Raw genomic sequence first — 26,448 nt, 5'->3', positions numbered from 1 at the left:
TCTGACCTGTTTCAGTCTCTCTTCTGGTCCTTAAGGCCACACAGCCAGTGCTTAGGCTCGTCCCTCAGCCTCCGGCCAGAGGCTGCAGTGGGGGTGAGCGTGGGCTGATTCTCGGCCCAGAGGAGGGCATGCGGAACTCAGGAGCTACCCTGCTGTGAGAGCTGGAAGTCAACATCACCAGAAACCGGTGTAAAATGCGAGGATGTGACGTTTTTCTGTAGGAAAAGGTATAGCGTCCATTCATTTGCCTTGAGTTTTACGTAAAATCTATACCTCAAGGGCTGTGCCTTCGTGCTTTGCGCAGAGGCTCGTGCCGGCCCGAGAGACGGCCGCCGTAGGGCCCGGCAGCTCCCGGCCTGGGCCGGGCGTGGCGCCGGGGCGGAGCCGGAAGCGGCAGGAGCGCGGCCGCGCCGCCGGGGAGGCTGAGCGCGAAGCAAGTCTGGTCCCGCCGGCGCTCCGTCGTGCGAGCGGCCGCCATCTTGTGCGGGAGGCGGTGGCTGCGCTGCGTTGCGCGGAGGAGCGGCGGTCGCGCCTCCCTCTCTCGCCCGCCCTCTCCCCGCCGTGCTGCTGCCGCGCCGCCATGTCTGCCGAGAGTCCCGAGCCCGCCTCGGCCGAGGAGCAGAAGGTGGGTGGTCAGCCGGCCGGCAGCCCCGCCGCGGAGCAGAGGGAGGCCCCACGGGGCGCCTTTCGCCTCCCATCTGCGCGCTGAGGCGGAGCGGGGCCGCCGTGGCCGGACCTCAGCCTCCCTCAACCGGAGGAGCCCCGCGGACCGCCGCGGCTCTTATAGTAGCGTCTTTGGGCTGGGCCGCCGTCCGCGCCGCGCCCGGAGCCGCCTCGGAGCAGCGGGCCTCGCGGGGGAGGAGTCGCGATCCCTTTGCCGCAGCCCGGGAGAGCGGTGGGAGCCGGGCCGGCGCTCGCCAGCAGCCCTCTGCCGCTGACTCGGGCGGGACGGGGTGCGGGGCCTGCCGAGAAGCCGCCCCGTGCCGCAGCCGGAGCGGCTGGGAGGGTGCGGGCCCTGCGGCGGGCGGAGGCGTTGGAGCCGCACCACCATGTTGGCTTCTGCAGTTGGGAGTTTTTGTTCTCTGGTGAATCGCGGCGTGCTCTGGCCTGGACGGGCTAATGGCGCTCCGTCGCTCCCCAGGCCCCGCTCTCTGGCGGGTGCTCAGCCTGGCGGGGCGTCCTTGGGGCGAGGGGAATGCTTTCGGCTCATAACCACAGCGGCTGGAGACCAGCGATAATCCGGTGGCTAAAGTTCTGTTTCACTTTCAGGAATTTTTCAGCTTTTAATGGAAGCTATTTAGGACGACAAATATCCACAACATAATGGCTGTGGCCTGTTATAGTTAAGGCTTTTAGGAAGAATAGGTGGCTGGCATATCTTGTGATGGCGCTGTTATGTCATTGCTGTAACTAAGAATTTTATAGTTTTTTAGGTGGAATTTGACTTCATAGATGACCATAGGCTGTTAGCAGTTTCTCTCTGTTGCCTGTGGCTTTAAGAAGCTGTTTGTTTTTCAGTCTTGTCACTGCCGAGTGGACTCATTTGCCATCTCCACAGCTATTTTGGATAGGGAGCGGTTATGAAACACCAGTACTGCTGCTATGGACGCCAAAAGAAAAAGCTTAATCTACCTCAGCTGTCAAGGTTTTGTTTAATAATTTACAATTTGTAATATGAGTTAGTCATGCAAGTAGGCGAGCTTTGGGGGCTAATATGGAACGATACCTTAATAGGTGCAGTAATCAGAACCAGCTTCTATGAGAGGTATGTAATCTACTCTTAAATGCGTGTGTTCTCCAGCTCAACTTGGATGTTCATATTAGGTAGACTACTGAAGGGATGCCGTTTCCGTTCAAAGCCTATAAAAATAAATCCCTGGCCTATACAGCACTCCTAGAATAGCTCTGTAATAAGAGCATAGTAAAACATGTGGTAGCAAGTTTATTGTGACGAATTCTAGTGTCATCTCATATAGTCAGGTCACTGGGAATGATTTTGCTGAGTCTCGAAACACAGTGATTACGTACTGTTTTGAAAGATTACCCTTTGTTTGAGAGATGGGAGTCCTTTACTGATCTACTAATTTAGTTTGAATCTGATAAGGTGTTGAGGCCGATTAACATCAATAAAATAATCTTTGTTTTCAGTGAGTTTATATGCTATTAGGATGCCGTAATACCAGTGCTGTTATGGCAATGCAGTATTGACCTTCCCTAAAACCATTTGTGTGGGTAGGCAAAACTGAACATTGACTTGATACTTAGCTCTGAAATACTTGCAGAAACAACCACCTTTGCAGTACTTATTCATATGTATTCTTAAAAAAGATGAAGCCCCTAAATGAAGTTCGAGGCAGAGTTTTCAATGTCAGACCTCTTTTCTAAACTTTTCTGACATTTAGCAACAGGTTGGCCTGCTTCTGCAGGGGGTTTGGACTAGATGATCTCTAAAGGTCCCTTCCAACCCTACCATTCTATGATTCTGTGTTAAACAAGAGAGTGGTATAAATTGAAAACTTGCCAAAGACCAGAGTTTCCTGTTCTCAATGTGAAAAGTCAGGATAGGGGCAGGGAAGGAAGTTTAGCAACAAAGAAACTTTAGACATTGGAGAACACGTGCTTGGTGGACTGACTGACTCCCTTTTTGCCTTAAAAGCCTTTATTTTCCAGGAAGCTGTTAGACATGATGTGTTTTGCTTCTCGTCTGGCTTTTGCCATGTCAGTTCGCTGTAGAATTGTGCTGCTGTCATATTCTTCCCATTTTCTACTTCATATTTTGTCTGATGTCCTTTGCTAAAGAGGATGGGCTCTTCGTACCAGAGTTTGAAAAGGCTAGTGGCTCTTTTTTTAGCCATGCAGTTCAGTTGTGCAACAGATATGGAACTTTACACTGGTAATACCTCTGTAAAGATTAAAAGCAAAAGCTATCTTTAAATGAGTTAGGTAACCACTGCCTTCCTGGTTGATCCTTTTAACAAAGTAAGCAGGCTTCATTAGCAATGTCAAATTCCTGTAAAGAACTAAAATTATAACTTCTGTGTGGTTGTCACTATGATGAGCATGGTGTATCTCGATTTCCGCCCCCCTAGTCATTTGTTAGTCACTCGGTTTCTGCTTGTGTAACTCAAGGGAGAACGTTTTAAATGTATGAATGGCCTTATGGGCTCAGCAACACGTCTCTGAGAGTGCTCAATACCGTCTTGTCCACAGAAGAACTTAAGGTCAGGACGTGAATGCAGTGATCTTCCCCAGAAGGCCATCCCAGGTCACGTCAATCTGTGGTTTAAAATCCGCCTGAGCTGCAAATGAATACATTGGGTTGCTTTCTGAATCCATCTAAGTTCTTCGCACCTTTTGTGTCCTTTGGCAAGGATTTCTGCAGCTTAACTATATTTTATGTGAATAACTGTTCTCTTCAGTACCCCATGAACCTGCCATCAGTACCATCAGCCGGTTTTGTTTGATACCCCAAGTCTTTGTATTGAAATTCTTTAATTTGTCTGAGATAGTTTTTTGAGTCTTATTTGTTTGTGGTCATCAGGAGGAAGTGACCAGGCTGTGTCTTTTTTTATCTGCATTTATGCATAACACAATATTTTGTGTTTTGATTGCCTGCTGTGCTATGATTTGTCATCTCTGTGAGTTTGCATTAATGTCTCCTTTGATGCACCATGAATACTTATTTATGTAAGCTATTTATTGTTGGCCTCTGTTCTTAAAAAAAGTCTCCTCTTGGTTAGTATTGGCAAAACATGCCCCTCAAATGCTTTGTCTGTTGGCTCAACAGTGAGCACCCAGTGATTCAGCATTAGATGTTGAAAGTATTTAGCTGAAAGGATTGCTTTTGAGAAAATCCAGTCAGTGTCCACATGATAATAAAGCACAATAGGAAGAAAAACAGCTGAAGAGTGATCTTTATAACAAATGAAAACTGTGGTTTTGGCTGCTAGGATATTATATAGTGAGAAACAGAATAATTCTCTGTTCAGTAGTGTCAGGTAAGCTTTGCCCTTTATATGCATTTGTGTTTTGCATTGTGTTGCCTAGCTGTGTTACATCTAAGAAAATCATTGGTTCCTGTCCTCGAAGAAGTTTCTCTTAAACTGCAGGAGAATTTCTGTCTTTCCTGGTTAGAAATTTTAGTTCCGGTGTTGTGATAACCTTTGTTTCTTTTTTTCCCATAAATATGTTCAGTGTTGTAGAACTTAAGAGTTTTTATATGAGAGAAAAGCACTGGGGTAGGCTAGTGTGGTGGCCCTAGCTCTTTGACAGTTCTGGCTTAAGTAGCTCCCAACTGCTTGTGTTACTCTGCCCTCCTTGTTGCTGTGTTTGCTTACATACCTGTTTGTGCATCTGATTTGTGATCCAGACTGTGGATCTGATCCAAATGAAACACAGCCTAAGAAAGAATGGGGAAGTAGATTGTTCTTTTTCTGTTGGATTAATTTCTGTAGCCCATTCATGTGGAGTACATGCAGTCATGCTGATTGATGCAATGAAAAGGAGGATGACACTGATGGAAAGGAGTGTGAAGGGGCTGCCTAAGCAGCTTTAAGTGGATATTAAACCTTAGTCACAGGTGAATGTCTGGCCCTTTTGATTTCAATGGCAGTTCTTCATTCCTAACTAACAAGTCTTTCCATCACTTCAGATAACAATTCAAGAACTGTAGCAGTCACTGCAAATCAATGTATATTTTCCCTAAACTAGCAATGATTTGCATTATATAAAAACCAAAACAAGGCCTGGGCCAAACACTGAAAAGTAGCAAAACAGAATTTTGAATGGAAAATATTTTAGAAATGATCTAATAGAAGAACTTTTACTTCATATATCGAATTGCTCCATGGACCAGAACAGATGAATGTAAAGCAGAGGTCAGTGTTGAAACAGTGGATGTGCAGATTGAGATTTTTGCCAAATTAATGTCTTCAAATGATTAATTTGAGCAACCATATTTTACAGTATACTCATGAAATAGACGTCTTATTTTACACTATTCAACTGTCATAATCCTCATATTTTTAGGATAATTATAGACATGTATAGAGAAATACCGTATTGCTATTAATACAATAGTGGGCATGTTTTTGAGACAGAGCTACTTTAATACTGTTCCATGGAGAATGTCAACACCTGACAGTTAAAGCAGTCATACAAACTAGACTGTGGCAATGCAAGTACTAGTCTATCTGTACCACTTCATGGTGAAACAAATGCAGTTGAAAAAAATGTCCTGTGGCTCTTACCCAGCTTTCAACATTTGCTTGTTCTTAGTGGAACCCTTGTTTTGTCCAAAACATGCTTTTTGTTTGGGAGATTTTCTTTTTTCCCGCAAACCGAATAACTTAATTTTAGTGTATATTACTTTTATGTGAAAGAGAAATTACACTGATTAGATTCAAACACATGACCACCATCTTAGAACTATCTAAGATGGGAGGCTGAACTCCTACAATTGCTGTCACTATTCCAGAGAGAATGCATAAAGAAGTCTGTTCAAGTAATTGGTATGTTCACTTGGTAGCAGCAATTGGCACATTGGTGAATTACCTGCAGAGCGGTTTTGCAGTAACTAGTTCATTATTGTATATTTCATTTACAGTATTGCTAATTGTCTTTCAGGAAATGGAGGATAAGGTGATCAGCCCAGAAAAAGTTGAAGAAGCAAAATTGAAAGCAAGGTATCCACATCTGGGCCAGAAGCCAGGAGGCTCAGACTTCTTGAGGAAGAGACTTCAAAAAGGAGTGAGTTCTTTATTGTTCACAGGGCATAGACAAGAAATTCCAAAATTCCTGTATCTGTAATTTCTAATTTTTTTTACTTGCCAGGATAAGTGAGTAAAATAGTCCTGAGAAATTTAAACTTTGTCTGTGAAAGCACAAGGAAGAGAAATTCATTTCCACAAAACAAATGCCAGATTGGCAGGATAGCTGTTCACAGCATCAGTGGCTCAACTGTACTTAAAAAAACCAAAAAAACACCAAAACAAAAAACTTAGAAGCTGGCTCAGTGATATTGAGATAGCCTTTATGAAAAACATTAAACACAAAGGGTCAGAACTGCATCCGTGCTTTGTGCTGATGTTATCTTGCCCATTGCTGTGACCTTCAAAATGTATATCTACTCTTAATATCCATGTTTTTAGCACATGGAAGCTTAACATCTGCTGTCTTAAACCATGTGACATCAGTGGCTTGAGGGTGTTGGTATAGTTCTGAATATGCACCTTAAGGGAATAATAATCATAGAAGAATGAAGAGTTAGTACTTCAGTACTGTTCCACATTTAACAAGAGTATCTTGTTTTCTTAGTTATTCAGCTGTTTATTTTTTAGATTAATTATTCATAAAGTGATTATGTAACACCTTTCAGGCACGCTAGAATTCGGTTCTTGAAATAATCCTGGTATGTCCCTGCTGATGGTGCTTTCATTGCTGTCACAGTGTTGGATTTGTTTTTTACTATTGTCTAGGCCCTTTGAGTGCACACAATGGTTCCAAGTATAAATCCTTTGCAAAACAGCTGTTGGAGTCCAGCACTGATCTAATTCTGGGCTATTTGGTAACATCTCCTGGGGGTTGAACTGCTGGAGAGCAGCTCTGCAGAGAGAGACCTGGGAGTCCTGATTGATAATAAACTAAACATGAGCCAGGAATGTGCCCTCGTAGCCAAGAAGGCCAATGGCATCGTGGGATGCATCAGGAAGAGTGTGGCCAGCAGGCCAAGGGAGGTTCTTCTCCCCCTCTACTGTGCCCTGGTGAGGCCTCATCTGGAGTACTGTGTCCAGTTCTGGGCTCAGCTCAAGAGGGACAGAGAAGTTCGGGAGAGAGTCCAGCACAGGGCCACCAAGATGATCAGGGGACTGGAATATCTTTCGTATGAGGAAAGGCTGCAGGAACTGGGGCTGTTTAGTCTGGAGAAGAGGAGACTGAGGTTGGATCTTATTAATATTTACAAATATCTAAATTGTGTCAGGAGGTTGGGACATCCCTTTTTTCTATAGTAGTTAGCAACAGGACAAGGGATAATGGGATGAAGCTAGAACACAAAAAGTTACATTTAAATATAAGAAAAGACTATTTCACTGTTCAGGTGAGGGAGCCCTGGCACAGGCTGCCCAGGGAGGGTGTGGAGTCTCCTTCCTTGGAGGTCTTCAAGACCCGCCTGGACATGTTCCTGTGTGACCTGATCTAGGTTGACCTGCTTCTGCAGGGGAGTTGGACTAGATGATCTCTAAAGGTCCCTTCCAACCCCTACCATTCTGTGATCTGGAAATTGTTACTGTTGGCAGGGTTTTTGGATAAGTTTTCTCTCACAAGTTGGAGCACATGCGGCATAGTTAATGGCTGCTGGGGATGGGCAGGTGGTAGATTAGGTGATTCGTTTTGTAAATTACACTATCATGTCATCAAAAGCAATCTGAATGAAACTTAATTGGGTTCAGGGTATGTGTAGAAACAGAAGGGAGAAGGTAAGTATGTGTTGTGATGATAATTCAGCAAAACAGGCCACCATCCACTTGCTAGACATTGATAGCGATAAAAAAATTATGACTGCTTGCACTCATTGCAAGTATGAGGAAAACTCACCACCAGCAATAATAATCAGTACAGTATCTTCATCTTGATTATAGCACTACTTAATGCAACAATTGTTGCAGCCTATATTTTTCAATTTGAGCGGAGGTAGACCAGTGGACATCTTAATTTGACTGTTAAGGATTTTGCTACTTTGATGAAAGATGGCACAGAGTTGTGGATACTGATTCAGTTTGGAATTCAGATTCTTCAGGTCTCCACTCTTGATGTGGTGGTAATAACTTTCTTCTATTTTATTATTTATTGTTTTTGTTTAATGTGCTCACTGTCTTAAATGAAGAAGTGTCTTTACTTGATATAGACACTTGGTATACTTCAGGCTGCCTGGATTGCTGAAGTTTAAAATAGAGTGAGGATAGTAAGTATGCTTTCAGATGGGACACTTGAACAGACATAGTTTGAAAGAGGTGATCAAATATAGACCATCTATGTAAAGCTAGAGTAAATCAGAGGAAAACAAAGAAATAAGTTAAAGAAAGAAATGGACTAATATTCTAACGCATGGAAGATGGTAGATTTTCTCAGGTATTCTTCTCAATGTATGTAGTCAGCTGTAAACTAGATTTTCTTTGATTTGGCAGCTAGGACACTCTCTGTCCATTGATATTTCCTCTCCAGAAATGTTCTACATTGGATGGTCACACCATTATTGTCACACATTATCCAGAAGAAGAGTAGATGAGAACCATACTGCACTACACTCCTGTAGGTAGATTCCATTTGAAACTCTTACACGGACAGAAATAGATATCTATTAACAGTAGCAACAAATAGAAAGATTGAGTGATTCTGTTATAACCTAGATGCCCTACAAGTTTCTTTTGATTGCTTCAGTCTTGAAGGGTGAAATACGAAAGACCTTTTTCCAGATTAGATTATGTTACAATTTGAGGTCTAATCTGCAGTACTCGAACATTGCGATGTAAATAGGGATTACACCATCAATAGGATTTAATTGGGAAGGTTTATGAATAAAAGTGTGTGGTCTACTGTCTTCTACTGTCTGCATAAGAAAACTAGGTTTAGTAACTTTAAGGCTCTGGCAGGGAACATTTAAAGCTTTATTCAGGATGCCTTGCATAAACAACCTTCTCCTGAATCTAATTTTTTTGGCCTCATATGACAATCTGTTCAAAGTCATGGGTTACAATACCTTAACAGTAGACTTGCATAATAAGATGTAAACAAAATACAACTTTTTCTGCAAAATGTGTCTATGGGCAGTTGAGGACTCGATGCAGACCTTTGATGACATTCCATGCCTCATCTTACCATGATGAGGATAAATTATAAGTCATTTGGCTTTAATATCCATAGGTAACTTAATATTTAGAGAAACCCGACAACAAAGGAGACTGTTAAAGGTAACACTAATTAAAATTGCAGAAATACTAAGGAACATTGTTTTAGAAATTCAAACTTAATGAACTTACTTTTGTATTCAGTAGAAACCTGGAGCATGGGTAACAGTTTCCTTCAAATGGTGCTTTTCAGAAGGGACTGTGCAGTTGATGTGAAATTGGTTTGGGAACTCTAGGGATTATATTTCCACTGTTTTAATGTGCGCAGATAAAGGTTTTCTTGTTAGCCTGCAGTTTCACGCTCCTTTGATCTTCTGGTATGATAGAGTAGGCTCATCTTCTGCTTTAGTTCATGCATTGTTTGGTTATGGTGTATGGCAGAACCCGTTCACTGCAAGAAAATTTACAAACCCCAGGGTTTCACTTGAGACTGGAGCTCTTGGGAAAACTAAGGCAAAAGCAATGTTCACATATGGTGTGGGTTTAATGGTGTATATAGAGTACCTTAACTATATACTCACCTGTTGTTAAGAGTTTAGCTACGTGTGCTCTTGATAAGATTTTTTTTTAATCTACATAGGACCATCTTGCAAAATCAGAAAGATTTTAGAACTTCTTAAATTTAAAGAATCCTTGTAATTCAGTGTATGTCTCTGATAAGATTTCAGTCTTTTAAATACATCTGTGTTTTGTCTTCTAGCAAAAATACTTTGATTCTGGTGATTACAACATGGCTAAAGCAAAGATGAAGAACAAGCAACTGCCTACTGCAGCTCCTGACAAGACAGAAGTCACTGGTGACCATATTCCTACTCCACAGGATCTTCCACAGCGGAAACCATCTCTTGTTGCTAGCAAGCTGGCTGGCTGACGAGAACAGCTGAACTGCATGATTATTCTCATTCCTGTTATTTCTCCTTAATAGTTATTTCTCACCCTCACATGCCCCTTTTTCTTTCTTACACTAAGTCATGAGACTGACAGCTTTGCAGGTAGCGATAGCATGTGCTGCTATTTAAGGGAGTACTGTTAAGAGTAAAACGTGTAGTATTTGGACTAGTTGAGAACAATGCACTGATTAAAACGGACAAGTTTGGTTAGAGCAATGTAATCTACTTGAAAATGTACATATTGCCTATTTCCCAGTGTAGGACTGGTTCCAGCAAGTGACATCGCAAGTTTTACAACTTCTAATGTTTCTGCTTTTGTTATTTCTTCTTAATTACAGCATATTTGTATTTAATATAACCTCCAGTTGTGTTGGGTTTTTCTTCTGTGTTTGGGTTTGTTGTCTAAAATAGAGGTTTAGACCACAAGTTGCTAGATGGTAAAGCATGTATAAAAACAAAGACAGGGCTCCGATTGAATTTTGTTTCTGCTTTTGAACTTGAACGGCCTTAAACCTGTTTCAGCTTTAACAATAGAGTTTTTACTTGGGCAATATTTGCCCATTCTGGTGTAACTCTTGTGAATCTAGTGCTTATTGACAACTGCCTGTTGAAGCTGGTATTATTTTCAGTTCTGTAGCTTAGGACACACTTTTGTTGAAGATGTGAATGAAGTGTGCATGTGCATAGACTGTTGAATTCACTCTTGTGCCATTTTTGTAAATACAATAGTTTTGCACAACCTTTTGCAAACGTCTATTAGTTTTACATTTTAAAAAGCAGATAACGTGCCAATCAAAGCACAAGTGATTCTGTATCTTTCGAAGACTTGTCCTGAAACTAAGAGCCCAGAATCTTGCTACTGAAAGTAAAAATTGTACACCTGAAATTTGTGAAACAGTTACATTGACACTTGACTCAGCCTCATGTTTTTGCAGTTGTATATTTTGTTTTGCAACAACGTCTGGCATTCAAATAGAAATCTGGAATTTGTACCTATATTTGGAGTCAAGTGCCCTTTCTGTTCAGTAGCTCTTTAAGCTTTTAAAGCTGAAATGCTCTGTCTAATGACATGGAAGATGGTTAAATGTACTGTTCTAGGGAGTTTGCTCTGTGGCAAATGTCAAATCTAGGCTTGCTAACGTTTGATATGCAATTGTCTTTGGGCTATTTTAGACTTCTGGAAGCAGAAAGGTATAAATTCTTTTTTTTCCCTCCTGAAGTTAGAGTAAACTATCTCCTTTTCTCTTTGTTACACAGCAGCCTTCATTGGCTTTGGGGAAACAAAGAACTGGAAGTGGTTTTATTTAATGACCTATTAAGAAATAGGTAACTTTTAATGTCGGAAAATAGGAATGAACTTCAGATCGTCTTTAGGATGTATTAGTGTACAGTACTACCAGATTGCCAAAATACACAGTTGGTACTAGACAGGTAACTTGATGCATTTAAAAACATGTTTGTTCAGTGAACTCAGAATATTAAAAGTGTGGTACGATCCATAATGTAATCTGTTTTCATATAGGTAATCATAGTCTTGATCTTCTTTGGGAGTATAAGAAACTCTTTAAAAAGATCAGTTTGCCAAATACCTTTTTCTTTAAAGAAACGATTTTGAAACAGCATAACAAAGCACCACTGTGGGTATTGTAAAAGAAGACACTCTTAAAGATGCATGGTTTTAGAAGGATGCACTTTGTGTTGACATATTCAGAAAGATCTTGCAGGATAAAGGACTGCTAGTCTAAAGAACGCTGGCCCATGTTGTCTGCAGTGCTCTCTTCTAAAGGAAAACATAAGAAAACAAAAGAAAAGGGATCATCTTGATCTGCTCTTGTTTTGTTCAGAACATGAGCAAAGTGTATCGATGTCTATACAGTGTCTTTGATTCGGAGAAGCCATTCCAGAGAATTTTGAAACTGCTAACTTGATTATTTTCAAGTTTATCTAGACCCTTTCTAGTCATTAAACGGGCTCTGTCAAGCCTATCCTTATTCCTTATCATCCACTAGTACTATCTGTGATTTTTGCAGAACTGGTTGAAGAAACAGACCTATTTGACTACTTTAAGTAAGAAATTAAGCTGGGAGAATAGCAAGGAAACTGGATATATTGAGGCAAACTGCTTTTCATAGATGTTTGTCCTAATGTGAAAATCCCTCTTTATTTTTGTATGTATAAATGAAATGGAAAGTGAATGGTTGGACTGGGCCTGAAACAAATTTTGAACAATTTAAGGCGACTTGCTGTGTGGTGTCTGGTGCCGCTATTCTGTAGCTCACACAAGGTGAGCTTTCTTGATTTTTGGGAAGGTTTTAAAAAAATAGCCATTTGAATTTAAACATTCCACTCACTTAGCTACAACTCAGCTTGTCCTGCTGGGTGGACAACACAAGCTCTTCCGATGTTCACTCGGTGACTTGCAGCTCTTAGGATTACTACAAATTCAGCTACGAATATATTATCCATGTGTATATTTGAAGTACTGTAATACTAACTAGCTCAGTGACTGATTATGAGCCTTCTCATCTGACAGACCTCAGCAGCAGGAACAGCTATTTTGATTCTATCCACTGTATAAACCTTATGACCAATAATCACTTAATAGTAAATGAAACGTGACTGCAAATTGATGCTTACTTTCAGCTTACTCCAGCAAGGTAACTCAGCTATCCAAACTTATGTACATAATGTATTATATGAGTTTTACCATTTGATAATTGCCTTTTTCAGAGAAAACCTGTCCACACTGTAACTGGCAATCCCTTTAGTATCCTGCCTTTAAAGATAGTGTTTAGTTACTAGAGTAGTACTCATGTAGGCTTCTAATAGCAGATAGCACCAACATTTTATTTGACATAGTTAAGTGGATTAATTAAATCTTCACAGATATGTCCCCAAATCTGTAGCACCAAAGGCTTCCCTCTCATTGTTCTTGATGTAGTAGGACAGTGTTTGTGTAAAGGCCACAGGAGTACATTTTGTTGGACATATTTACACCCAGTCAAGATGTTAAGGTGATAAAAATGTCAATTGTTCTTTACAAACTTACACATTGTATAGTATACAGAATAAATTGATCTACCTAGTTTTTATTGCAATGTGGAGATTTGTCTCGTCTTTACTGTGGTTTCCTAAAAGATAAAACCTACTTCGGTATTCTCTCTGGAAAATTTCTAAACCCTAAATCTTGCTACTCTGTACCATTAACAATACAACTGGGCTTTGTTTTCTAGTATGTTAGACTACAGAATTACTGCAATGTAATCACATTTATATATATTTCAGTGCTTATTTTTCTAATAAGGCAATTAAAGCTTATTGTTTGAAAACTCCGTAACAGATGATTGTTTTGGTCCCTTGCACTGAGTGAAGGGGATATCTGGGAATTAGCCTGGCATATAGGAGTTTGCATCGCTATAGGCTGTTGGCATGGCAACATTTCCAAAACTTCAAGATACTAGAAAAAAGTCCAACTAATTCAATACTCAGCCTGTGACATAGGTGCTGATCTTTGCACGGCTTCAAAATCCATGTGGTGTATTCACACAATTAGCTCAGTCACCAAGGTCATAGTTAACACCTTCTGTACTCTGCATCTCTAACAAACTGAGGGGGAAAATGTCCCATTGAAGTAGCTCATTCAGAGGCCACACTGAGGCAGTGCACAGGCTCCATTAACACCACCATTGGGAACTTCAGGTAACTGACCTCAGTATCTGCACGGGCAGTAGCATCAACCTTGAGGCAAAGACAAACCATTTCAGTACAAGCTTATTGCCCAGATCTTCTGAGGAGATACAAGACAGCTGCACAAACCTGTGCTCAGAGAAGCTTTGCATTTAGTGGCTGTGCTTGCAAAACATGACTGTTATTCAGGAGAGAGGCAATATTGCAGTACCTTGGTGATTTGATGGCTGGGGACCTTTCTGTCAGCTTGGAAAGAACAGGCTGGGGAAGGATGCAAGCAGGATGAATATTGGTTTTGTTTTAACTTAAAAGTGGAGTTGGGCTGAATGTGTTGTTCAGTTACTCCTGTTTTAGTACCAATCGGCCACCCTCTTTCAGACTCGTTTCTTTGGCTTTTTCATCACAGTTTCTGGCAGCTGTAGATCCAGAGTAACATGAAATCTGAAAATTTCCATGCATATTCAAAGCAGTTATTCCCATTAAATATGTATCTTGAAAATGTCTCTGGAGCACTATCACAGAAACTAACAGCCTCGAGCTCAACTCAACTGATGTGCTTGCAAAAGCTGTAGTTCAGGGGCAGATGACTGAATTGTCCTTCTCAGGCAAAACATCTTTGTTACAAGGGTGCTGCTTGATATATGTTTGTGATAAATACTCTTGCATATTTATAGCAGGCATGGCAGTCTGTTTACTTATTACTTTGGAAAATATTGACAAAGCCTCCACTGGTTTCAGATGGATGTTTATTTGATGTTTAAAATGGAAAGATTAAGTACTTTCTGACTGTCTATTAACAGATTAGGGTTTAGTTTGTTTGGGTTTTTTTATCTTATTGCAGAACAGTGTTGTAGCTCTTAATAAAAGAGGAGTATGATGGGATTATCTGTTAACTTCCTTTGACTATGTAATGGAATAATCAAATAACTGTCATTGACATTCCTAATACAGAGTCTCCACAGGGATTGGATTCAACCTCTGCTGGTACTTCTGTCTGTGTTAGTATGGTAGGGTTGTTTCCTTACTGGGTTTGAGGAAAAAAGTGTAAGAGTCTTCCTTGAGAAACAGGATTTGGATGTCTTTAAATGCATGGCATTGAATTATATGGCTGAAATGACAAGGATGCTTAAACGCAAGAATGGGAGCTGTGGATTCTTCTAGCTTCAGGTCTGTTCTCAGGTGGTAGCTTTTACACTGTTAAAAAAATTTTGGCTAATACGCTGGAAAGAAAATAGGTATGTGATGTTTTAGTGACAAGAGAAATCTTGCTAGTATAAGCACAGATGGATCGAGGCAAGCTTTCTGCATGGGAATTTCATTATGTAGGTTTTGTCTTGGTTTTTCTGTAAGGCCAGAAAACCTGAGAGTAGATCCCAAGTGTCGCTGGGAGAATACTTGCATGATACACGATTTCATCTCTTCCTGTGTATCTCTTGCATTACATTTCAGAGTTTCTTCCTGGTCACTGTTCAGTCACTACAGGCTGAAATCAGCTCTGTTGGTTTTCTAGAGCTAAATGTTACAGGCTTAATCCTTGTAGTGTGAGAATATAGGAAAGGGTAGGAGGGGCATTTTAGCCTGTGAATCCCTCAGCTTTGTCTGCCTCTCCAGTGAAAACTACTTGGAGTTAAACTGATGGCCAATGTTGAATATGCAAAAGCTTTTCTGAAGGAATGGATTAGCCCATCCACTGCCACATAAACCAGCTCATGTTCCTCACATTACCACAACATATAATTTCTGTGCCTGTAATGATTTTCCTTTTTTCTTTGGCCAACAGGGATCGCATCGCTCACTTGCCATGAAACATGATGACAGCAACAGAAAAGGAAGTCCTAAATGAGAATAGATCATGGATGTAAAAAGAACGTAGATTTAAGAAAAAAAGATGGTATAGATGCTTTGCAGTCACTTCTGAAAAAAAATATATAAACTAATCTCATTTAATAGAAAGATCATTCTGTGTCTGTCAGATACATCAGTCATACGTTGTTAGCTAGAATACCCTGGGATATATGCTCTCAAATGCCATAAATGAACTTTTTGAACAAATGCTGTCCAAGATACAAGAGATAGATATTTAAAGTCTTGCCAGCAAATGTTTGATGCAGAAGATGCATCTGAAAGTAATAAGTAGTCAGTACAGATATGTTACAGACAGGTTGTTTCTTAGCAACTTTCTGTGCCCCCAATTCCTGTCCTTAATGGCAGATTTGAAATCCTGGTTTATGCAAATTGTGTCAAATCATAGCATATTTTGGACTTGGATATCTACTTTTTGCTGGAGCTTATAATTACATTTGGCTTCTTTGCTCCAGCTGTGAATGGCTGATACAATAATCCACAGTCCAAGCAAACTCCTGAAATGAATGTCTTTGAATTTAGTACACCATCCTGAGAAAAGCATTTAAATATCCAATATGAAGCAGCACACAGTCACAACTGCGAGATTTCTGTGGTTCATACGTCCATATTCTTAGATTAAACATGTTAAAGGCAGATGATCACACTCTTAAATGAACCCAAAATCACTTTTATGTTACACATAAAGGATGACATGCAGCTTTAGACTAGATCTCTCTCTTTTGCCGTAATGTACATGTGAAAAATAGTTGTGCAAACTTCTCAGCCACAAACCTCACCCCTGCCATGGACAGCCATTCACAGGAGCCAGTTCTGGGCCTCTTGTAGGGCTGTGAGCAAATAAATGGCCAGTTCTGGTGGGAGTGAGCCTCCTAGGTACTCAACAGCAACAGTAATAATGGGTGATGATCCTGGACATACTGGCAGAAGGTGGGAAGGAAGGCATTTTTTAAATTGAGTTCTCATTAAAGTCTCAGCTCTGAACAACGCATATGCAAGCTTTATTTTTTTACCTCTTCTCTGAATTAACTAACAGTTTACTAGCTATGAAGACTGTATGTGTATCCAATACAAACACCTCTAGGCAAGGTGCTGTATTTTCCTCCTAACTGTTTTTCATTTGTGCTTGCTGCTTTTTCCATCACCTTTCCTTCAGATAGCAGCAGTGAAGTACAGCTGGATTATAGCATTTATTTGGAGTGTTTATTTTGAGAGCTGAGATAGTTTGATTTTTATTTCCACCTGTTACTAAGTTGAGTGATTTTTGAGCAGGTCACCTGTCTTACCTCTTTCATGGCTCATTGTCTCAGTAGAATGGGTTTGTCCAATAGTCGCACCAAGTTTCAGGGAGACTACATATACTACCCACTGAATACAGAGCTGTTATCTAAACACTTGAATTTTGCAGACGTGATACCACATAAAAAACTAAAGCACTTTGTTGGAGAGTGTGGCAAACACAACTGTTTCAAACTTGTTTTGTATTTTGGACTATTTCATCTGGCAGGATGCATTCTCAAGGTGAAAAGGGAAAACACAGAAAGATAGTAATAGCTTCAGTTCTGCTGTCAAAAGAACTCTTACCACGATGTGAGCTGTAAAAACTACCCAATAAAGATTCATAAAGCAATGAGGTGCCAGAACCTGGATTATGCTTTTCATTCTGTAAGATGTGTACTTTCATTTCTTGGTGAGAACTGGACTTGCTTATTGAAGGAACTGTTTTGGGCCTGGTTCTCAGCAGTGTTTTCAGTAGTGATTCGAATGATAAAGATGGGATCAAGCCAAAAAAGTTGTAAACAATTTGAAAGGTGGGCTCGAGAATCAGAGAGAGAAGATTCCAAACGTCAAACTTGACACCTGAGAAATACATAGAGAAGTACACAATGGGAGTGACTGGACAGGTGGTAGTTTGGAGCTGGGCACTTAGAGGCTGGCGTAGGCTGTAACTCGGATATAAATCCAGTGAGGTGAAGCTGCTGCCGAAGGCTCACCTCCTGTTTGCGCGGAGTTGCCTGTCAGGGGAAGGGGCCGTTGCCTGTACCTCACCGTGTCAGGGCTGCCGCGCCTGTGGGTTTGGCCACCGCACGTCCAGTAGAACACGGGCTGGAAAGCAACAAAAATTACCAACGTTTCCGACGAAGAAACGAGAAAATTATTTAGCGTAGGATGGAAAAGGGGGAGAAGTAAAAACAAATCGGATTAGGAGGGAGGGGAGGAATACCGGTTCTCGCACGTCGTGGCGGCCGCTGATCGGGGGCTGCGGCGGGGCGCGGGCAGGCGGCGTGGGTCTCTCGCAGCCCTCTGCCCTCGGCAAAAGCCGCGCCGCGAGCCTCGAGGGCCCGGTAGCGGGGCGCGGGCAGAGCCTGGGGCTGCCGGCGCCCCTCGACCCTCCGGCAGCCGGTGGGACGCATCGCGCCGTGCTCCGCCGCTCCCACAATGCACAGAGCGGCGGCAGCCCCGCCGCCGCCAGGTAGCAACATGGCGCGCCGCGCCCGGGCCGCCGCCTGAGCATCCTCCCTCCCTCCTCCCTTCCTCCCTCCCCCAGCCGCCTCCGCCTCCCGCCGCCGGCTGCCGCAGAGGGGCCGCCCGCCCGCGCCCTGCGCCATGGCAGCCTCCGAGCTCTACACGAAGGTAGGGCGGTGGGGCCGGGGGCGGCCCGGCCGCGGGGCGGGTGACGCGGGAGCAGCGCGGCCCGGGCGGGCATCCTTGCGCCGAGCGAGGGAGGGCGCGGGAGGGGGCCGGCGCTGTCATCTGAGGCCCCAGCGGGAGCCCGCGCCTCTCCCCAAGATGGACTCGCGTCCCAGGGGGAGCGGGGACAGGTCCTCGCCAGCGGCGCCTGTCCGGCCCAGTGAGTCAGGGCCCCGCCGCTCCTTGGAGACGCTCTACCGGCGGGCCGGGCCGGGCCGGGCCGGGTCGGGCGGGGGGCGGCGGCGGTGAGGCAGCCGCTGCTGCGGCGGCGTCCGCCCGCAGAGCCGCGCAGGGACCGGCCGTGCCCCCCTTCCCGCCCTGGGCACCGGGGACGTGCCGCGGGCAAGCGGCCGGGGCGGCCTGGCCAGCTCGGCAGTGATGCACCGCGCCTTGCGAGGAGCGCTTCGGCTTGGAATAGCCATTCCACGCGGTTCTGCCGGTCGGTTATCTCCTTCGGCAATAGCGTCCAGCTGCTTGTAGAAAAACATCTACAGCACTGAGCGTTTCATACGAAACTCAGATTTTTGGTGGCACTGCACCTTTTTATTTATTCTTTTGGCAGTCGTTCAGGAGCCCTACAGTCGGCAATGATGCTGTGCATGACTCTCATGCTTTTTAAACAGACGTTTTTCTGATCTTTTTAGTCATGTGTGTTAGTTTCTCATCAGCTTCTACCCGGAAACAGTTACAGCCCTGCGCATCCTGATGATGGCCAAGCCTGCAGTTTGAGAGCTGTGGAAATGGGTTTTATCTGCTAGCATTCATCTAGTGCAAAATCTGAAAAAAAACCACCCCTCAATCACAAGTTTTTAAGGGCAGAGGGATGATTGGGGTCATCAGAAGCAAGCACTGCAGTTCAACATTGTGAACTCGAAATGCTTCTTTCAAAAAGCTTGCACAGTTGAAGTGTGGTTTAGCAAAAGCTGTGCCATCTAGATCCTCGAGCTGCTTTATGAAATACTCCCAAATTGTCCCCGATCTAGCTCATTGTGTGAGGAGAGAAAGGAAAGAAAGGAACGGCCTTTTTGTTTTGTCTTGAATGGTTCACCTTATTTATACAGTCCTCCCACTTGGATGTGGTGAGCAGCATGTTAACTGGGCATCATTACAAATCAAACCAACCAGTCCCTTTAATAGGCTTGACTATATCTGAATAGTATATTTGTTTAGGAGAGATTGAACGTGGTGAAGTGAGGTGCCCGCCTGCACCCCCTGAAGAATGCTAAATACGTTAATTGATAGGCATCTCAGGCACTTGTGTCTCAGAGCAGTGTATATCTGGTAATTGTCATTGCAAAAAGGGATGAAAATCGGCATTCTGGTCAAGATAGCAGTGGTACTGCTGAGTGCTTCCCAGGCACCCAAAAGACCTTCCTATGTAAGGAGTTATTCTGGAAAGATATTCTTGATTTAGCTCTCTCTGTGGATATTCTTATTCTGGAATTAAAATATCCCATAAAGAGTTGATCAGAAATACTCTACTTAAAAAAAATAATAAATCTAATCCTGTCTAACCTTGGATTCACTTGCTTGAATGGTTAAATCTTTTGGTCCGAAGCTGCCCCAAAAATGGGGATATCCTGTCGTCTTGGAACTGTGTTACAGTGGAAAGCTCAATGCCTCTTGTAGTTCCCAAGGCAGGCATGGCTCTGAGTCAGGTGCTGGGATAGGAAATCTGTTGGACATTGAAGAGGGACTGTCTCTGCTGTCTTCCCTCTGCTGACTTTTTCCCCAACAAAAGACATCATGCTGTTTAAGTTACGTTCAGAATCTCATCCTTGCAGTAGTAAAGAAAGCAAACACAAAGTGAAACAAGCCCAAGGATGATCCTCCAGCAGCGACTTGCTGGGTGACGAAGGGTAGCGAGATTATTTCTGTGCTTTACTCTCACACCACAAGCTGTTCTTGTCCTCTTTAGAGCCATATGTAGCCACAGAAAGAGCAACTTTCACATCTTTTTTATACTGGCAAGGATTGTCATTTGGGGCAGCTGCTTAAAGTACCAGAGCTTCCAGTATGGCATCGACACTGACCAGATGATATTGGCATAGGTGTTTCCCTGGCAAGCAGGGTAGGATATGAATTTACAGCATGTTTTTGCTGACTATGTGTGTGCTTCCTGGCAGCACTCTTACCCTCTTGCACTGGACACCCTTGTTGTTCAGATAGCTGTGTTCATGTGAGTTACTTGGAATAACAATTGGTAAAATTATGTTAATGACTGGATGTCTGGTGTTGCAAAGAAGATGTCAGCATCTCTTCAAATGTTGTCTGAGAATGGGAGAAATAGACTTCTTTATTTCTAGCTGTTGTTTGTGGAAGTGGGCTTTCTGCTATATCCTTCAATATGTCCTGTTTTGCTAACATGCACTGTTAAGCCTTCAGATTTGATTTATTTGCTTGCAGCTTAAAAATAGCACCCACTGTCTTAACTAACTGTGCCAACTTGAAATAACGTAAAGAAACTCATATTTTCCCAAGCTAAATTATTGTTTTGTTAGAAACCAGAGTATATATTTTTTAAGAAGTCTTGCCAGTCCTACAGAAATCCTGTTGCTTTGATACACATCTAGGTGTATCTCTAAACTTGGTTACCATATAGACAGTCTCATTGTTGTGCATGGTTGTAGTTAATCTGGAAATCACAAGATCTTAAGGGTTGGAAGGGACCTCGAGAGATCATCTAGTCCAACCTCCCTGCTGGGGCAGGACCACCTAGAGTAGGTCACACAGGAACTCATCCAGGAAGTGTGGATTTAAGTTAAAGGGCAGGTTCCAATGCACTCACAAGCTAGTTGTGGGCTCAAGCTGTGCTGGGCTTTGTGTTCCTGTGCCCAGTGATGCTGCAAATATAGACTCTGCTTGAAGGCATTAGCTTCAGTTTTGGCATGTGTCAGTTTAAAACTGCACCATGGGTTATATCCCAGGCATTCTTGTTTAAAATATTAAGCCTATGAGCTCTGTTTAACTTGTCCTGTTGGATATCTGTCACTTGCAGGTTGGTGATCCTGCTATAAAATTGTTTCTGAAAGTTTTGGTTCTGTGACTTTGGAAACAAACTTAAGGGAATCTCAATGTGTTTTCTGAATCACCATGGCACCACTGAACAGAACTCAGAGGTAGTTGATTAGCATTTCAGTAACTGTTGACCAACAACAGTATATACCAACTTCTGCTGACCCATACAAATTGATAAGGACGGTCTAGGCCATTCATCAGCATGTAAGTGTCATTTACTTTCCTTGAAAGAGTAAGAACACTTTGCCTGGGCCTGAAACTCGCCTGACTTCTCTGCACTGGTCGAACCACCACATTTTGTGTTAGACATCACCTTTGTGTGCTTCAGATGTGTAAAACCAAGCCCCAGCACGTGCTGCCATTGCCTGTACCTGAAAATGAACAAAGCAGATCAGACACTGTATTTATGACACCTCTTTTAAAGTCAGAGCAAAGAGTTGACATAATTTAGTCATTTTTGTTCTCCATTTCCATCCTTTTTCTCTGGATTTGAGTTGTTTCAGTTTCATGCTGTGCTTTCCTAGAGTGTGCTGCTTTGCTCTCTTGGGGTTTCTGTTTGTTTTGTATGGCTCTATGCAAGGTGCTTATTTATTTATTTATCCGTACAGTCAGGCACTGATTTATTTTTATTCTTTCTACTACCAATATATTTCTGTCTTTCCAATATCTTTGGGATTAGGGGCAGCTAGCTCCAGCCAGTTTGCTCCTAATTTAGGGCCTAATCCAATCTCAGTTAAAGTGAGTGGAAATAGTCCTTTGAACATAGAGGAACCAATAAACAGTTTTTACTGGAGATCATGGTCTCAGCAAACAACTCAGTAGCTAACCTTCAGTCCTGCTGCTCTCTCTTTGAAATGGTTCAGTTTGAGGGTTTATAAACAGTAAATTGAATTAGGGAAGTGTCAGAAGGAACTGCATAGAACACAAAACCACTTGTGCAGTCTCTAGGGTTGCAAGGTGCCCTTTCTTGCTTTCCTGCAGGCAGCTGCTTTGGTATGAAGCCAGAGTGGTCTTTCCCTTCAGTTGTGCTGAGTCCTTACAAGCAAAAAAATGCAGATTCTCACCAGGTTATGGCTCTTCTTGTGTATGTTATTGGTATATGGGGAGGGAAATACATGGGGAGCAGAGAACAACCTAAGTGTAAGAAAGAAAATATAACTGTTTCCAAATTTCTGTGCTTATTAGTGGGCTTTTCTTGGAGGTTAAATAAAAGCTGCCTTAATTAGATAGTCTTGTATATTGCTGTTCAAATTATTGCATGTGATATAAGTGTTTTCTAAACATGAAATCAGTTGTCTGAGTAGAGTGCTGCTTTGATGTTCCTTATGTGTGCTGCCCAGTAATGCAGAGATGGGAGTCCTTCATCTCCACACACAACTCAAGCATCCCACTGTGCTTCTAAGTTGGACCCGTGCAATTCAGAGCAGAGGATCTGTTGCAGAAATCAGTTGTGTACCGTCAGGCAATTATATCTGTAAATAATAGTGAGCTTTTTCAGTATGTTTTGTAACTGTCTCTGTTGCCTCTAAAAAAATCGAATACAGCAGCAGAAGAGGTATTTCAGTTGCTTTTCTGTTTCAGGGATCTGCTGTGTCGCTGGCAACTCAGCCAGTGGCAACTCACAACTGTGCATCAACTTCATTCCTTTTGCCTTTAAACAGAAAGTACTGTGGATGTAATTACCCAACAGGCTAACAATACTTGGTTCAACCTAACCTTGACGTTTTATTATGTTTTTTGTAACAAAGCTTCCTGTAGTCGAATGCCAACCTCAGCAGCCTGAGAAACTGAAAAAAACTCTCAGCTTTCTAATGGCAGTTTTGCCACGATCTTTATTAAACAAAGCTGTGAGCCTCAGGAAGCAAGACGGGTGGTGGTTTGAGTTAGAGTCCAGTCTGCACCAGAGCTGCTCCTCTGGGAACCGAGTCTGTCTGGAGGAGGAACTAATACTACCCTGGGCAGGGTGTTGGGGACACAGAGATAACAAGCTGTTTGTGAAAGCTTCTTGCAGCCCACAAATAGTGTTTGGAGGGATGTATCCTGTAGGCCTAATGAAACATTGAAAGTGTAGCATCAGCAGGAGCTACTTTTGGGGGAGAGGAAATTGTAACTTTGTATTTAAAAGAAGGACATCTTTTAAATGTAGACCTAATCTTGAAAGTTAATGAAATATTTGTTACATGTAAAGAATAATTGTGACAGTCCTGTTTGTTAAAATTTGTCCTATTTTTTTAATTCTTTGAGTATCATGTTAAAACATTTACCTAATAATGGTGAGTTAATGTGGGATCCCCCACTGACTGTCATCAGCACTCCTTGTAGAATAATAGTCTGTACTTTGAGATGCCAGTAGTTGTTTGGAGTCTCTTTTTACTCCAGTGATTTTATAGTATGTGCCAGATGACTTAGGTAATGGATTACTCTTATTTTTTAGGTAAATAAATGATCAGCTAAAGTGCCATTGTTATCTTTTAGTGAGCTCCATAGCTCCAGGTTTATTTGGAAGGAACAGATGGCCCATCAGGCAGGTGTACCTGGCTCTTAGGGTCTCCTCCTGGGGCCTTTGGGGGTTTAATCCTCTCCATGAGTTTTAATAGCAAAGTAATTTATCTCTGTCTTTAATGAGACCCATTGTTTAACAGCTATAGGACTAAAGAAAGTATTTCTGTTACTGAAATTTGCTCATTGAACCAATTAAATCATAGGAAGTCACAGAAACGGCCAGTATCACACAGTTCCACTCTTTCCAGATGGTCTATTTTTATTAGAATTTTTCAAAAGCAAGAAGTGATAGTTAAGGTTAATTGTAGATGGTGTTTCTGCTTTGAGGTAAAAGCAGTACACAGCTGGCAAGTCTGCTGACCTGTGAGTACCAGCGGGATGCTGCCTGGATTTCTGGCTACTCAGAACAGCCTTTGCAGCAGACCTCAGAGGAACCAGCCACTTGGGCTGTCCTACAGGGGACATTGATGGAATTTGGATTTCATTACCTGAAAACACAAAGCATACACAAACCAAATATTTAACTATTTGAAGTCTTGTTTATATTGCTGGAGTCTTTGAGACCAGCATATATATGTGACCAGACGTGCAGATATTGCTGGTTTGAAAGCACCTTGGCTGCAGAGACGGTGATGGACCCAGTTGTACCTTGCACTGTCAACCAGCAAGAGCTCCTCTGATAAGAGCCAGTGCTTTGTTTTGTGCCTTTTAAGTCAATTTAGCTTGGTTTGGATGTAAGAAGTTAGGGACTAGCAGAGTCTGAACTCCTTTACTTGACTGGATTTTCTTTTGTATGCCTGGAGGAACAGAGGTTATCTCTGATTTAGTTTTATGCTCACTATAGTGGAGCAGTGTTTACTGCTGCATGTATCACACTTGACTCTGATAGTGAGTATTTGTACAGTTGGGCTCAGGGCCAAGAAATGGTGTTTAGGCAAGGCAATTGTTCCTGCTGCTCTGTTAGCAAGCTACTCGAATGAGTTGAAGCAGCAGTGTGCACCTTCTGCTTGTCTTCTCTACTGCTGAAATAGCAAGGAAGACCTTCCTCTTTTCTGTTAAGAACAGGTGGTTCTTGTTGCAGAAAATACGGTGTTAGGGTCAGAATAAACCCATGGTGCTTGGAAATTTTCATCATGTGTGGGACTTTGACTTTTTCCTTAGACTATGTGCTTTTACTTATTTTCGTAGACCATAACCCCACTCATGATACACCACACAGATGTATGGTTTGGTTTTGAGAATGATGCCTCTGAGAGTTTGATTGTTTTAAATTGGTATAAAAACTTTCAGAAATGCATGAGACACAAAATTAAGCCTTTTGCCTGAAGGTCATGGGAGGCAGAGAAAATTCCAATTGTGTCAAATTCAAAGGCTCTTTGTACAGTAATTTTTCTTTTTTGTGGGCTTTACTTTTGAGCTGCATCCAAGATGGAGAGTTGTATGATTGGGTTGCTAAGGCCTCGTTTTCCAACATAAATAGCAAGGCTTTTAGTGGATTTCCTGGCAAAGAACAGCACTTTTGTGCCAGTGCCACGCTCTGTGCCACCCTTTACATCATTTCCTCCTCATTCTTGGTGTTGCTTTGGCTTTGCTTAACTGTGGATTTGCTTAAGCTTGATCTTGCAAAAATGTATCTTTATTCTGTGTGAGTAATTGCATTGCTTAATTTTATGCTTTGAAATCAAGCATGTAAATCTCAAAGACCGGGCCTTTGATTCTGTTTCTTCTTATTGCAGGGAAATAACTTTGCTGTCGTATAGGTGCTCAGAGAAACAGGAAAACAAATGAAAACATATCCTAGGGATGTTGTCTCATTAAGTCCTTTGTGTTAAGCTCTGCGTATGCAGCATTGCAGTAAGTCAGGACTTGTCTTCTTAGAACCCAATTTTAATATGTAATAGCAAGAGTGTATTTTCAGGATCAGCTTCTGCTTTCAGGACCTCCACCATTTCAGGGAGACAATGGTTCTACTCACCTTCTTTTAGCACAGCTCACTTTCTCAGTTTGCTACTGGCAACAGCCTAAGGTGAAATATACTGTGTGAGATGGATAACCTGAGCTGCCCAGCACTTCACAAATGTGAAAAGTGCTTACTAGACTTACCAAGCTGATAACCTTGATAATTTTGGAGTCTTCCCACTCCTGGCCATCCCGGTCATAACTTTTACCTTTTCTGTCATAGTGCAGCTACTTTTCTTGCCTGCTTTCAGTAAATGACAGTATTTAGTGGTTTTATTTCTGTATATCTTAGTCTATCTTTATACAAATAAAATATAATGAAGGGATAAGTGCTGACTAAAAGGTTTGTGGGGTTTGTAGGGTTTTTGGGGGGGGGGGGGGTGTTTGTTTGTTTTTAAAAGCAGGTGCTTGGTGTGATTACATTAGAAGAGTTCCCTTCTTGCCAAGCCCTGGATATTAAGTAGCTGGAAGATAAGCACAGGAAACATTAGGCACTACTAATAATGTTTAAAGACTTCAGGTCCTATTGTATGTGCAGATATTAACCCAACTTTTAATGTGTCTGAATTTTGATGCAAATTCTGAAGCAAGTGAAAACAGATTTCTTACAAAAGCAGAGATCTTGTGTCTGTACACCATCTGTTCTTAGTGGCATGGCTTTAATATCTTTGGCCTGTTAATCGGGGACAATAGCAAGAATTGACACAGATCTTTCCCCAAATAATAATTGCATGGAGGTACTGGGGTAAAGCTTCTTAAAGTGTTAGAAGAAGATACAAACCTAACATCAAATAGCAAGTATGAATGAGAAGTCACCATGCTGTTGAAGAACGTGAGAAGAGCAGAATGAAGGTTTAACTGGAAGAGAAGCAGTCAGGAAGGCAGAATGCAAGCTGTGCCTGCACAGCCATCCTGGAGTCTGTTACCTCCATGCT

The 26,448-nt window shown here is 42.2% G+C and overlaps 2 protein-coding genes across 5 annotated transcripts in view; both read left to right on the top strand.

The window, feature by feature from the left end:
• Positions 1 to 420: 420 nt before the first annotated feature.
• Positions 421 to 12,891, top strand: ARPP19 (cAMP regulated phosphoprotein 19). Its single transcript, XM_061999112.1, has 3 exons — positions 421 to 625; positions 5,626 to 5,748; positions 9,604 to 12,891. Exons 1-3 carry the CDS (start codon positions 581 to 583, stop codon positions 9,772 to 9,774), a joined length of 339 nt encoding a protein of 112 aa, XP_061855096.1. The 5' UTR covers positions 421 to 580; the 3' UTR covers positions 9,775 to 12,891.
• A 4,953-nt stretch (positions 12,892 to 17,844) lies between these two features.
• MYO5A (myosin VA) overlaps positions 17,845 to 26,448 on the top strand; it is a 100,960-nt gene continuing 92,356 nt past the window's right edge. For all 4 annotated transcript variants that reach the window (XM_061999276.1, XM_061999274.1, XM_061999275.1 and 1 more), the window contains exon 1: positions 17,845 to 17,977. In XM_061999276.1, coding sequence (XP_061855260.1) covers positions 17,951 to 17,977 — 27 coding nt within the window. In that variant the 5' untranslated portion in view covers positions 17,845 to 17,950. The remainder of the gene's footprint in view (positions 17,978 to 26,448) is intronic.

Source organism: Colius striatus, chromosome 7 (assembly GCF_028858725.1).
Source record: "Colius striatus isolate bColStr4 chromosome 7, bColStr4.1.hap1, whole genome shotgun sequence".
Lineage (NCBI taxonomy): Eukaryota > Metazoa > Chordata > Aves > Coliiformes > Coliidae > Colius > Colius striatus.
This window is presented reverse-complemented; position numbering and strand designations above follow the sequence as displayed.

What these genes read in the sequence shown, in the direction of transcription:
- ARPP19 (XM_061999112.1), top strand. Translation starts at nt 581, where the DNA reads ATGTCTGCCGAGAGTCCCGAGCCCGCCTCGGCCGAGGAGCAGAAG. An exon ending in CCTCGGCCGAGGAGCAGAAG is followed by an intron (nt 626 to 5,625) that starts GTGGGTGGTCAG and finishes ATTGTCTTTCAG; the next exon opens with GAAATGGAGGATAAGGTGAT. An exon ending in GGAAGAGACTTCAAAAAGGA is followed by an intron (nt 5,749 to 9,603) that starts GTGAGTTCTTTA and finishes TTTGTCTTCTAG; the next exon opens with CAAAAATACTTTGATTCTGG.